Source organism: Myxocyprinus asiaticus, chromosome 19, assembly GCF_019703515.2.
Source record: "Myxocyprinus asiaticus isolate MX2 ecotype Aquarium Trade chromosome 19, UBuf_Myxa_2, whole genome shotgun sequence".
Taxonomy (NCBI): Eukaryota; Metazoa; Chordata; class Actinopteri; order Cypriniformes; family Catostomidae; genus Myxocyprinus; species Myxocyprinus asiaticus.
This window is the reverse complement of record NC_059362.1, coordinates 40,961,934-40,976,785: the sequence shown is the minus strand read 5'-3', so window position 1 is coordinate 40,976,785 and position 14,852 is coordinate 40,961,934. Positions and strand designations below refer to the sequence as shown.

At 36.8% G+C, this 14,852-nt stretch overlaps 1 protein-coding gene and 1 pseudogene across 2 annotated transcripts in view; one reads left to right on the top strand and one right to left on the bottom strand.

The window, feature by feature from the left end:
- Positions 1–752: 752 nt before the first annotated feature.
- On the top strand, positions 753–13,203 carry LOC127409980 (fibrinogen-like protein 1; annotated as a pseudogene).
- Positions 13,200–14,852, bottom strand: part of LOC127410011 (sorting nexin-9-like) — a 31,287-nt gene continuing 29,634 nt past the window's right edge. For both annotated transcript variants that reach the window (XM_051644986.1, XM_051644987.1), the window contains one exon: positions 13,200–14,492. In XM_051644986.1, coding sequence (XP_051500946.1) covers positions 14,445–14,492 — 48 coding nt within the window. In that variant the 3' untranslated portion in view covers positions 13,200–14,444. The remainder of the gene's footprint in view (positions 14,493–14,852) is intronic.

Here is a 14,852-nt window from a genome sequence, read left to right as displayed (position 1 = left end):
TTGCTGTCTCAACTATTGGCCCTATCTACACTATAGAACCCATGCTGGCCTTTCCATTATATTTCAGTCCACGCAAATGATGTGGCTCCATCAATAATCAATAAAAGGAAATGTATGTTTTCAATCTTGAAACACTTTACCTTGCAGAAAAAAAGCCCCATTGTACCCTATACAGTGTATACAGTATGTTGTGCATGGTACTTCCAGCATTCAATATGCAGTTGTCCATGACTAAAGCAGAATTAACTAAAAAACACTTCTTACAGAAACACTTAGGTGGATTATTTATAAAATAATAAAGCATATTGTTTAAAGAGTTACAATGCATTATTGTCTTATCATAAGGCATTATTACCTGGATTATGCACATTCGCTGCTACAGGTGTTGTAAAATTGCTTCTTAAAAAATCCTGCTGCATTATCCTAATTTAATTATGCACCTGGTATAACATAAAAATGTAGTTTTAAGCACTTTATATTGTTATTAAGAAAAGCATAAGCATGATTACTGGTTACTGATTACAAACAATAACAATATTTATTTGTATACATATTGATTGTTTGTCCATTTAATTTGATTGACCAGAATTCTGCATATAGAGGAGGATAGTCTGGGTGGCTAAAATACAGTGGCTGGACGGTCTCTCCTTTCTGTCTCATAATCAGGAATCCAATTACACAGGATTACAAGGATAAGATGCCCACTGTATCAGTCACACTGCAACACATAGAGTGTAGAAAGAGAGGTAGAATGGCAACACACATCAGTATTTCCTTGCTGTCCTCAGAAGACAAAGAAGAGGCTTTACAGCATTGAAACAGGTAAAGATGAACCTTTTTATAGCTCTGTTATAGCATGAACTGTTTCCTTATAGAGCATAATTGCAAATTGACCTCTCTTGGAGGAAAATGTTGACTGTTACCACTGTGGTGTCAATGTGGTCGATCGTAACTTGATGATTCAACAGTGCGTCAACAGTTTGGAAACAGTTTGAGAAACCTCTCAGGGTAGATTATATGATGCATGAGGTGTGGTGTCATGGGCAAATGAAACACCCTAAAAAAAAAAAAAACAGGTTGTAGACTGTGTTCACGCTCGTCTAATCAAAATGTCTCTTCAAGGCATAGGATGTTGTGCTTTATCATCATGATTCATTCTCAGTATTATTCTTTTATTCCTACTGCAGGATGTGAATAAAGAGGGGCTCAGGCTGTGCACTCTAATGTGGTTTGGCTTATTCAGAATATCCCCTGTTTGTCTAGTTCATTGAACTTGGGTCAGAACCACAAGTTTGTTTTTATTTTTTTGGTTGAAGTGATGGTGTGATACTTTGGTATCAACAGGTCTGCTCCAGTTGTTGGCAAAGTAGACAGGAGGCAGGGCTGGTACAGGGCCAGATAATAGTCCTCCGAGGCCCAAGTGTACACACCTTTGGAGGGCTCCCCCCAATCCACCCCAAGTGGCAGACCCCTTTTTGTACTTCAAGTGACAAGGATAGCAATTTGGCTAAAATATTTAGTAAACACATGTTTTGGTAGGGTAACCTTAGATGACTTAAAATAGTAGCTGAGGGCCCTAATGATGAGCTTGTGCTGTATGCGCAAAGGTGAACGGGGTATTTGCACACTAAAGCCAAACTTAAAAATGCATGGATTTCATTGCATATAAAGTACAACAAAATATCAAACCAAGCTGCAGTGTTGTAGAAAGTTTCCATTCATCATACTTAAATAAAAGTAAAGATATCTTCTTTGAATTTGACTTAAGTAAAACTGTGATTTAAAAAAGTGGCTCATGATAAAATACTTAACGTATTAAAGTAAATTATTTTAAATGTACTTAAGTATCAAAAGTTCAAGTAAATGGCACAAAAAATGGCACAGCTAATTACACCCAAGACAACCTGGTAGAGTAGCGGATTTGAAAAAATCTTATCGTGTATAACTTCATCAGAATTTCACAACTTTCATAATGTTTGAGACAAAACATCAAATTCATGTAAGCTATAGCCTAAAACACAGATTAAAACTTACATAACAGCCTCTTCCCTTTCGATTTCAGTGTGGATACTTTGGGTTCTCCTTGTGATTTTGATTCAGATTCGCGAATAGATTCCCAAAATTAATAGTTCGTACAGACTTTTGAATAATTTTGACCGATTCAAGTTGATTAAAAATTGTTTTACTCAAAATTAATTTTGAACAGTATATAAACTGTCTTGAAATTTAAAATCTAAAAAAAACTCCTTTTGTGAAATGTTTCGCTAGTGCTATCTATCTTTCCAAGTCTCTTGGTTTGATACTTGGCTATCTAATGCAAGTATCATTTATACATTTGAAGTGTGATTTAAGTGTCCAACTGCATTTGGGGCAACTGTATACATTCAAGCTCAACAGATTTCACTACATTCCTTTAACATACATGAGTAAATCTGCAAATTGCCAAGGTTGTTATCGTCTCAAAACACCTACTTCACCTATTCTTAGCGTGCCCATCCTCTTCGAGGTTAAATACTTTCACTGCAGCTGAGTTCTATCCATGTAAGCAAATAGGAAATTGCACAGGTCACCAAAGCACCTTAACCTGTTCCTCAATCGTGGCTAAAGATGTTTGTGTGGGATTTATTTGAAATATCACATTGAGATTAAGAGATTTTATGACAGATCATGTCTTTTTTTCCATTAAGCTTAAACCCAAAGATCGTCTTCCCAACCCAATACAGTGTAATATTTGACAGTTGACCTATAGCTCTCTGACGTGTAGTGTGAATTAAAATGTCACCTTAGACTACTTTAAATAAATGACCTACTGATGTCATCAAAGACCATAAACCATCTGTCTAGACTTTGTTTTGCTTCTGACAGTGATGTCATAACTGTGTGGGTGGTGTTGCTTAGTGGTTTAAAACATGGGCTTATAACTCAGAATTTTATTTCTCTGTTTTCATTGGAATATCATAATTTTGCATGTTCATCCCCATTACATTTTAATATTATATAGAACTAAGACAAATCTAATTATAGCTACATTTTGCTTTAATTCAAATAAAAATATAATGTTTGTGTAGTTTTTTTCCCTGAAATACCTTATTCAATTTACAAGACAATACAAAAATTGTTTTTGTCCCTAACTTCTGTTTCAACTCATTTATGCAGTGACATTTCCATTACATTTGTTGCTGTTGTTGTTTTAAGTATTAGCCGTTTTACACTGATCTTCAACCCTGTAACATTCAAACAAAACATTTTGAAAGTAACAGGATGGACTGGTTGTTGTTGTTTTAGGTATTAGCCATTTCTGCATTGATCTTCAACCCCGTAACATTCAACACGAAACGTGAATGTAAAAGGGTGCACTGGTTGTTGTTGTTTTAAGTACTAGCCATTTTTATACTGATCTTCAACCCTGTAACGTTCAACCACAAACCAATTTGAAAGTAACAGGATGGACTGGTTGTTGTTGTTTTAGGTATTAGCCATTTCTGCATTGATCTTCAACCCCGTAACATTCAACACGAAACGTGAATGTAAAAGGGTGCACTGGTTGTTGTTGTTTTAAGTACTAGCCATTTTTATACTGATCTTCAACCCTGTAACATTCAACCACAAACCAATTTGAAAGTAACAGGATGGACTGTTTGTTGTTGTTTTAGATTTTAGCAATTTCTGCACTCATCTTCAACTCCATAACATTCAACTTGAAACATTGTAAATGTAACAGCGCTCTTCTGTGACATGTTAGTCCCCAACTTTTGAGACTGGAGGTCAGAGAGCTCGTACCCTGGCCTTCTCCCCTGGGGTCCTTCCAACAAGGTGGGAAGGGGGGCCAGTCGTGTCGAACATATGGAGGGAAGGCCTCTCTTGCTATTCTCAATGGCCGTACTGTTTTTGGTAATAGGTGCGAGCAATGATGACCACTCACTTCACAAACACTGGGTCAGTACCTCTCAATGTGGGGAGTACAGCAATCAGGTCTTGGAAGATGGGATGTGTCGACTAATGGCCACTTTGCCTCAACTGGATGACCAGCGCTGCCCGGACATGTTCCGCTGTACTGATGAGGTTTCCTACTGGCTTCATGAGAATGAAGAATGCAAACAGCAGATTCTGGCCTTGAAGGAGACTATGTCCAAACTTCATGGAGGAGCTTCGCAATCACCACCATCGAGTCAAAGTGTTAGAACTACAGGTGAGTCAAAGAATGAACAGTGGGAAAATTTTATGGATTTTCATTTCTTTTTTCCATGATTTTTGGCACAACTTTGCTCACCACTTTAAAATTAGCATAGAGTGAAAGATGTGATATTTATCCTTGCATAGTCCTAGCCTCAGACGATATGTCCAGGGACCGTTCATGGATTGTCTGATCGATTTTGTAGAAAAAAAAGGTTTTCCAAAAAAAGTTTTCCAAAATCGCAAGTTCCAAACTGACTGGCTGCCCCTGCACAATTTCTGGAATCACAATTGCTTCATTAGTCCACAAGATTTTTTTTTTTTTTTTTTAAAGATGCAAGAGTACTACAATGAGAGCTTCCGAGGAAGAACTAGTTGCTGGATTAGGCAAAGATTGCAAGGTTTGTGGCGTTGAATCTTTAAAAGGTTGTGAAGTGATTTGTACCTTATAATGGTAAGTCTTTACCAGGAAAACCAGAAAAAATCAAAAGTCTGGAGACACGAAAATAGGTCAGGCCAGATGTGACAAAGGTTAGATATTTAATCAGGGAATCAGGAAGCTTGACTGGTTAAGAAGGGTTAGTAAGGGCAAGGGTTAGGGGTAGAGCTGCTACAATAAAAGTGATTTGATTGATTAGTGTCAAAAAAAAAAAAAAAAAAAATGGTAATACCATGGTTTTTGGACATGATTGTTCGCCATGATAGTAGTACTATGGTGTTTAGAAATGTACTATGGAAATAACATGGTTTTTGGACATTTAACATGGTAGTACCATGCTTTTTGTCATGGTAGTATCAGGATGTTTAGACATGTACCATTGTAATACCATGGGTTTTGGACCTTCTACCAAGGTACCATGGTAGTGCAATGGTTTTGGACATTTGGCATGGTAATACCATGATTTTTGGACATGGTACCATGGTAGTACCATGTTTTTTTTATTTTTTATTTTTTATTTTTTTACATGTACCATGGTATTACCATGTTTTTTGTCATGGTAGCACCAGGGTGTTTAGACATACCTTTGTACCATGTAACTTTGTAATACCTTTGTGATAGCATGGGTTTTGGACCTTTACCATGATGCCATGGTTCTTGGACATGCACCATAGTAGTACCATAGTATTTTTGAAGTAACATGGAGTACCATATAAATACCATGATACATGAATATTATAATCATTCAGTACCACGCTATAAATCAAAGTACCATCTGATGATACCATTTCTATACCATGGTACGATACTCTACTTTTCGCAAGTTTCCCCTGTTGAGTGCTTGTGATCATTCCTTGTTGCTTCATCCAACTTGGCTTGTTAGTTTTCTGTCTGAAGTCTGCTTGACCTGAGAACTAATGAGATTATCACAAGAGTGCTTACCTCTCCACATGCACGTGCCTTGATTAGTATACACCCTTTAAATCTTCATGCAGTGTTAAAAGCTGGGATGATTCACAGCTCACAACCACACACCTAGATCTGCTCTGTTTTTCCTTTTCTCTCTTGCCTTTTAACGCAAACACACAATCAACCAAAGCTCTTGTCTCAGCCTCTTGAAAATGTCTCTTTCTGTAAAGCTAACCTGAATTGTTCTTGTCTTTTTGCATGTAATGTAAAGGAGTCGTGATGTTTTTCTATGTGGCTTTTCACAGAGTGAAGAGAAAAAACGCACAAATTGGAAGAGCATTATGCTGAAGCCACAACCCTGCTGCATATTCAGGGCTCCTTAATCTATGATCTCCAGGCTCAGATCCATAACCTCTCCCTACTGGTGGAAAAAGTCAGACGTAACCCGGGCTGCATGATCAACATAGTTCTCACCAGCCCCGTGCTCAGTGCGCAGGAAGCCCTGTATCCCGGTAGGCCACTTTTGGCAATTTTCATTCTGTAGCTGGTGTCCCTGCTTTAAATCGAAGTGTGTGGTTTCTGCTACTAGCGTCATCAAACGGAATTTCACAAATAATCACTGTTTCCTAACAGATTCCAGAAAACAATCCCCCCCCCCCCCCGTCTTGTATTGATTGGACAAACAGTTGGTCCCGCCCCAAACTCACAATATTGGTAGAGCCAATGTTAGTCTGTTAGACTGGACAGGCACAGTGTTACACATTTAGGTGAAATCAACCTACAAATGACTTGAGAAAGAATTATTGTGAATTTGGTGATGCTCGTGACACAGAAATTACACACTTCAGCTTCAAGTCTCCATGCTTTTAGCCAATATAAAGCCATAGACAGTTACTGGAATTGACCAACAGAGGGTGACAAATAATCAAACAGTTTATCAGACATCCGAGGTATGACTCAGCGAATTGTTTTTAACCAGAACAAAAATTGCTCACACCTAAGGCAATATTTTTTGTATAATATTAAAATTTGTTTACAAATCCAGAGGTGCAGCATGTCAGAAACTGTCCTGTCGACTGTGCATCCATCTACTACAACGGAGCGTGTCAGTCTGGGATCTACACCGTGGTGCCCTCACTGGGAGCCATGCCTATGGAAGTCTACTGTGATATGGATACAGATGGTAAGAAACCACAGAATGCATAAACCAACTGGAGCTCATTATATTTAATGGGATAGTTCACCCCAAAATGAAAATATTTCATTTACTCATTTACTGTGACTTTCTATCTTCTGTGGATCTGCATTCTTTAGAATTTCTCCTGTTGTGTTCCATGAAAGAAAGAAAGTCATAGGGGTTTGGAACAACACGAGGGTGAGTAAATGATGACAGAATTGTAATTTTTGGGTGAACTAAACCCAGAAAACTGCAGAAACCTATTGTGGATGAATCACGTTTTATTTTTGCACTGTTTATGGGAATTTTTTGAGAGTTACCTATCTTATCAGATCAAAACCTCATATAATGATCTTCCAAATTACTTCTCTTATAAGTCTGTTTTTCTGTTTTTACTGAAATTGCACCAGTGGGACATATGAGGCACTTTTTGAGGCTGAAAATAGGATGCGCAAATATATATTTGATGACCTGCAAAATGCTTTCTGACCATAAGTATAATTGTGATGGTCATAATATGAAAACTAAATGACTTGGTACGTCCATTAAACTAATAAAAGGAGATTTGATTGTTGAATGGAACAGTGTACATTTCCTCTCATATAAACACACTAATGGACTTCTGAGCACATGCGCAATGTCTGTCGCATTTTATTTGCAGGTGGCGGTTGGACTGTGACCCAACAGAGGCAAAATGGCTCTGTTAACTTTGACTGGAGCTGGAAGGAGTATAAAGAGGGATTTGGGGACCTGCACACGGAATACTGGCTGGGAAATGAACACATCCATGACCTGAGCAGTCAGGGAGACTACACGCTCCGTATCGACATGGAGGACTGGAGTGGCAAACACAAACATGCTGTTTATCAGAGTTTTAGGTGAAGTACATCAATCGCTGACAAACTGAAAAGAGTTATCCCATAATAAAATATGAAATATAATAACTACGTGGCCTCCAGAGACACCTTCTTTTGGCCAAAATCTAAGGCAGTATCACATGTATCCTACATGCGTTGCAAGTCCAATTCCCTAGAAGGGAACCTTTGATCTCAGAAAGTCTCGAGAGAGTCATGTTTGCAGCTACTAAGGTTAAGGGTAGGTTTAGGGTTGGGGTGAGGGTTAGGGGAAGATTTTCTGTGGGACTCCAGATAAACTGTATGAATGTCACATGCGACTCTCACAAGACTTTTCCCAGTTCAAGGGTTCCCTTCTAGACACAACCACCTAAAATAGCAGACAGAGTAAATATATATTTTTTGCAGTACTTAAAAGTGTTGATAAAATTGTCCAATTTAAATAAGTTCTGTTTCATTTAAATAAAAAATATGATGACCAGTATTCGTGTATGCTAAGTATTTTTCTTCTTATTAGAGTATCATACTCTTAGTTTAGCAACAGGTTACTGCCAAACTCAAACTCTGAAATCAATTGTGATTTGAGTCTCCTATGTGCTTCGTGTGCTTGCTGCCTACAGTATGTAGAGCATTTCAAATCAGTCACTTATGATGAGATCACATTTCAGTTAGAATGCTGCCTTACAAGGCAGTTGCCTATGTTGACAGTGCACTAGATTTTGGAACAGAGCCAAAGTGTCATGTGAACATGTGGCATTGTGGTGAAAGATCTGGGCTGATAACCAAAAGGTTGAAGGTTCAACTTCAAACACTGCAAGGGTGAAACTGTGAACTATCAGTGAACATAGCCCCATGTTACCCCTGGTGGATTACTGTAAAGGCGTCACTGTTCCTTATTTCTCTGTGTGATTTGCAGCGTGGAAGATGAGACCACTCAGTACTGACTGCATGTGTCTGGGTTTAGTGGTACAGTGGAAGACTCCTTCAGCTGGTACCAGGACAAGCAGGGCTTCAGTACACCCGACACAGGTAACATCTGTGCTGAGATCTCCCATGCAGGCTGGTGGTATAATCAATGTTTCTACGCAAACCTAAATGGCATCTACTACAAGGTATGATGTGGTGTAGCTTAAACAATTTCAGTTTCAAATAGTTAAGAACCAGCATTTAAAAGTCATCATTACATAACCTAACCTTTTATCAAATAATATGAAATGGTTTGACTTTATTGTTTTACAATTATTTTTAGGAAATATATTTGAATTTGTCAATTGCCTGAAAAAAAACCCTTGTCCCTTTCATCTGGTACACCACTCATATGACATTTACAGTTCCAGTGGCAAGAAAAAATATGTGAACCCTTTGGAATTTCCTGTATTTATGGATAAATGTGTCTTAAAATCTGGTTTGATCTTCATCTAAGTTACAATAATGAAAAAACACAATCTTTTTGAATTAATAATACATAAATTATTGTATAGTTCTTGTACATATTGAATATAGCACTCAAACATTCACAGTGTAGGTTGGAAAAGGTATGTTAACCCATATGCTAATGACATCAACAAAAGCTAATTGGAGTTAGGAGTTAGCAAACATGGCATCTAATTTATGAAACAAGATTGGAGGTGTGGGTTAGAGCTACTTTGACTTATAAAAAGCATTAAAATATTTTGAGTTTGCAATTCACAAGAAGCATGTGATGACGTTGACCATGCCTCGCATAAAAGAGATCTCAGAAGACCTAAGATGAATAATTGTTGCTTTGCATAAAGCTGGAAAGGGTTACAGTTATCTTGAAGAGCTTAGATATTCATCTGTCCACAGCTAGACAAATTGTCTATAAATGGAGACGATTTAGTACTGTGGCCACTCTTCCTAGAAGTGGCTGTCCAGCCAAGATGACTCAAAGGGCACACTGCAGAATACTCAATGAGGTAAAAAAAGAACCACAGAATGACAGCTAAAGACTTGAAGGAATCATTAGATCTGGTTAATATTTCTGTTCATGAGTCTACTATACAGAAAACATTAAACAGACATGGTGTCCATGGCAGGACACCATGAAGGAAGCCACTGCTTTCCAACAAAAACATTGCTGCGTGCCTGAAGGTTGCCAAAGACCACCTTGACACTCCACAGTGCTGTTGGTAAAATGTTTTGTGGACTGATGAAACACATCTTTTTGGGGAAGAACATGTTTGGCGTAAAAAGGGCACTGCATAGCAACATGAAAACATCATTCCAACGGTGAAGTATGGTGGAGGAAGCATCATGATTTGGGGCTGCTTTGCTGCTTCAGGGCCTCGACCAATTGCCATCATCGAGGGAAAAATGTATTCCCAAGTTTATCAAGATATCCTACAGGATAATGTCAGGGTGACTGTGCGCCAGCTGAAGCTCAGTAGAAGCTGGGTGATGCAGCAGGACAATGACCCTAAATATCAAAGTAAATTCACAACAGAATGGCTTCAATAAAATAAAATCCATCTTTTGGAGTGGCCCAGTCAGAGCTCAGACCTTAAACCAATAGAGATGCTGTGGAATGACCTCAAGAGAGCCGTTCACACCAGACATCCTAAGAATATGAGCTGAAGCAGTTCTGTAAGGAAGAATGGTCCAAAATTCCTTCTGAACCTTGTGTAGGTCTAATCCGTAGCTACCGGAAACACTTGGTTGAAGTTATTGCTGTTAATGGAGGATCGTCCAGTTATTAAATCCAAGGGTTCACTTACTTTTTAATGTTTAAATGGATGTGTTCAATGAAAGATTATAATTGTTCGTGTGTTGTTAGCTTAAGCACATTGTGTTTGTCTATACTTGTGACTTTGATGAAGATGAGATCACATTTTATAAGCAAATAATGCAGAAAACCAGCTAATTCTAAAGGGTTCACATACTTTTTTTTTTTTTTTGCCACTGTATTTATGTTTCTTTTTTTACTCACTTTGTTTTCTCAGGTCAAGGCCTTACAAGTGTGCAAAAATAAAATAAAATAAAAAAAAAAGCTAATCAAAATAAGAAATTAGTACTTTAAATTGTTTAAAAAGAATGTTTGTCCCTTGAATACATGTCATTGGAGTTGTCAATGTTAAAAACGTGTATTTTGAATATACAAAAGGTTGCGGAAAAGAACTTCCAAGGTCAAAGTTTAGAGGGAGAGAAGGCTTCTCAAATGGGCATATCATGAATTTACCACCATGTTGAATAAGTTAATTTACATTTTGACTGTAATTTTTTTTTTCATTTAAATATGGCATTGGTGTTACATAGTTTGTTCATGTGAAAGATTTTAATTGAAATTTGTTCTTTTTAATGGTATGATTTATTGATTTCAGTCTCACTGATGTATGTTTTTTGATGCTATTGACACCATCTTAGAAAATTAATCTTTTAAGAGAATTTGTCAATGGTGTTACAACCCTTGCTTCATTCGTCATACCAAATTAATGAATAAAATAAAGAACAACAGTCAAGTTGTCCTTTATAAATAAAAATAATATCAAGATGTAAAAAAATGTTTACCCTCAGCTTTTATGGGCAAAAACTGAACTGAACTAACACAATTTTGTGTTTATGCAGTAATTAAGTCAATAAAAATATGGACATCAAACAGGATTAAAAAGAAAAAAAGTCTTTAAAAAACGTAAACATTTGCTACGTTCAAGAACTTTTTTTTTTTTTTTTTTTTACTTATATCATGTAATGAGCCTAAAAATATTAAGTAATAATACATCTTCCTACACTTTGAATACTTTTTTATTGAAAAAAAAAAAAAAAAATCTGCATGCTGATTACACCACACTGATTTTGATTTGGCAGATAAAAGTTTCAAATACCAGTACCATGTATTAGCAGTACCATTGCTTTTAACAAATTTAAAAAAACACATTTCTCTCAAAATGATGTTCTGTTATCTTGTTTGATAGGGTGGCCGCTACTCTCTGAAGGGGAAGAACCCTCTTGGCCCAGATGGCATCGTGTGGTACACCTGGAAAGATTCTGATTACTATTCTCTGAGGAAGGTGAGCATGATGATTCGACCCAGAACCTTTCGACCACATCTGTCACCCTGAACCCAAACTACAACCAGCCAATCAGAGTTCTCAGAGCCACATTGATGCAAGATGATTAGATGGATTCCTCCACTGTAGCACAGAGGGGAAAGTGTGGATGGGCTCAATCCTCAATGTATTATTTAATGAAACAAGGCACTTTTTTTTTTTTTTTTTAGGTTTACACCAAAAAACTGAGAATGACTGCTGTAAATATAATCCTTTCAATCCTTGAAAGACCGTCTTTGCCATTCATTGAGCCTATGTTACATGCCTATATTTTCTATACCCATGATTACAAGCTTTAAAAGAAACATTTTGTTGACTTATTTTATAAATGTGTATTAAACAATACATTTATTTTCTGGATGTTTCATTACCGTATATTATACTTTGTGAAATTTTCTGTTTTAACATGAGAATAATAAAAAGAAACCAAAGATAATAAACCATTCAGACATAAAACAATACATCTTTTTAGGGAGTCTCATTCATATCCAATAATAAGCAGGAGACAGGTTTAATTTATGTTAACCAGTCTGTTGTAGGCAATGTAACCTTTCTCCAATCTTGCCAATAGTCAACACCAGTGATGGGTGTATCCGACAAAGAAGTAATTAGTTACGGTAATCAAATTACTTTTTAATCAAAAAAGTAGTCTAACGCATTACATTTTAAATTCTTGTAATCAGATTACAGTTACTGACTTTCAATTAATTACATTTAAGTACATGCACTAAATATGTACTGTATAATACATCTAAAATATGAATTCATATGCATGTCTATTAGCATTAATGTGACAGCTGAAAGGTGTGCAACAATGAATGAGGAAATACAGAAATTGTTTTTTTGTGGGGGGGGGTTTTTTCCCCTTTTTCACCCAATTTGGAATGCCCAATTCCCAGTGCGCTTTTAAGTCCTCGTGGTCGCGTCTCAATCCAGGTGGTGAAGGATGAATCCCAGTTGCCTCCGCGTCTGAGACCATCAACCCACTTATCTTATCACGTGGCTTGTTGAGCGTGTTGCCACGGAGACATAGCGCGTGTGGAGGCTTCACGCCATCCACTGCGGCATCCGCCCCACCGAGAACAATCCACATTATAGCGGCCACGAGGAGGTTACCCCATGTGACTCTACCCTCCCTAGCAACCGGGCCAATTTGGTTGCTTTGGGGACCTGGCTGGAGTCACTCAGTCACTTGAACTAGCGAACTCCAGGGGTGGTAGCCAGCGTCTTTTACCACTGAGCTTCCCAGGCCCCCGAAATACAGACATTTTGAAATTGAATGGAAAACCAAAAACTTTCTAGGAAAAGTGATTTCAAAAGTAACTTGAAATGAAAATATTTTGTAAAGTGATTACTTTTTAGATTAAGTAATCAGTAAAGTAATCTGATTTAGAGAAGTAATTAGTAATATTATCCATTGCAAACGCACATTCAGATTTCCATTCTGTTATGGAACACCCACTTTTCCTGAGAAAGAAAATCAAGCCCCACCCCACATTTTTTTCTTATGGATTATCTTTTATCACTCAGCAATACATCATAATACTGAAATAAAATGGGACTGAAGTAGCTAAAAAAAAGCATAAAAGTACAAATCAGTATTTATTAAATCACAATTTCAAAATTTTTGTCATTCTGTGTGCAAAAGACTTGCAAACACTGCTTACATAAAAATATACGAACAATTGGTGAACATGCATTAGAGTATAATTTCATACTTACAGGATAAGAAATATGTGATAATGGCACCCAGGTGGAAGCAAAGCAATATCTGTTTGTAATTTGACTTTGGGAAGAATGTATGAATACATGTAATTTGGAAAAAGGACCAGCCCCCCTGTATCATCTCCAAAAACCCTTGAAATCAATATTATTTTCATGTGATATTTTGGCATTTACAAACTACGAACAGAATAATGCATTTGAAAGGCTATAGTAAAGTGCAGTGGGTACATTTTTGCAAGTTATACAAATTAAGGCACAGTGAAACTAGGCTTGGCCTCGTAGTTCGCTCTGCAAAATATCATTTTCTTAATCTGCGTAAAATATCAAAACCTGTTTTCAGAGACTATATCTTGAATTAAGTTTATTGTTCTTACCCCATTAGCAAATGTATTCATGTTTTACGCATAAATCTAACAAAACTGACAGATTAGGCTTAAAACCAAAAATACATATAAAAATATTTGTCAAAGGGGTAAGAAAAGTCAAACGTTCTCTGAATAATATCTTTTGCAGTTTTGCTTTTTACTGGAAAACATTACAAAAACACAATGTAATGATTTTTTTTTTTGCAGTGCAAATGCTAGAACAAAAACAGGCATTGCTATATGTTTAGGCCACTTGCTTAAAGGTGAATTAACCTGTCTTAAACTGTTACAACTCGCTAAATGATAATTAATCTCTCATATTTACCTTACACCACAACAACGGACAGACAGACACATAAATGACTAGTGAAAGAGACTGTGAAACATCCATTCAAGGTAATAAATTCATAGATCAACACTAGATAATTATAATTATTGAAGCCCCTGACATTATCTCATTCTTTAAAGACAATCTGTTGCTGCTTTAAAGAAAAAAAAAAAAAAAAAAAAAACCCAATGAGCTTTTTGCTGGCCAGGGCTCACACAATAATATTTTTTTTTTTTCTGAGCTTTTTTTTAAAGACACTATCTTTGGCCTGAGGTTGACAGGATCTTTACATGGCACAAGTGACAATATGACACAGATAACAGGAACAGAAAAAGAGCGACAGAAATAATGTAAGAGGAACAGAAAATTAAAGAGTGTGAGGCAGTTTGTAGGCAGTTACTCCTCCATCTTTACATTGTAGTGAACCGACTGTGTGCATGTCGTAGTTTCTCTGCAATCTGTGAAAACAAGACGTTTTATTGACTTTTCACCAAAATCTCTCGAATTTTAATTATTTTGCATTCATCTACTGTTTAACATCATTTCATCACAAATGCACACTTGTATGAATGTTAATATACAGGGTTCCCACACCTGTTGATCAATTAATTTTCATGACTTTTCTAGTCATTCATGATTTTTGGACAAGCCTATGTCATTTTTTAACTGAAAATAACCAATATATATATATTACCAATCAATTAGGGAAAATTAGCTTCAGAAAAGGCTGCCTGCATAACTTTTCAGTGACTTTTAAAAATTGCATTAATTGGGGCCTGGGTTGCTCAGTGCTAAAAGACGCTGGCTACCACCCCTGG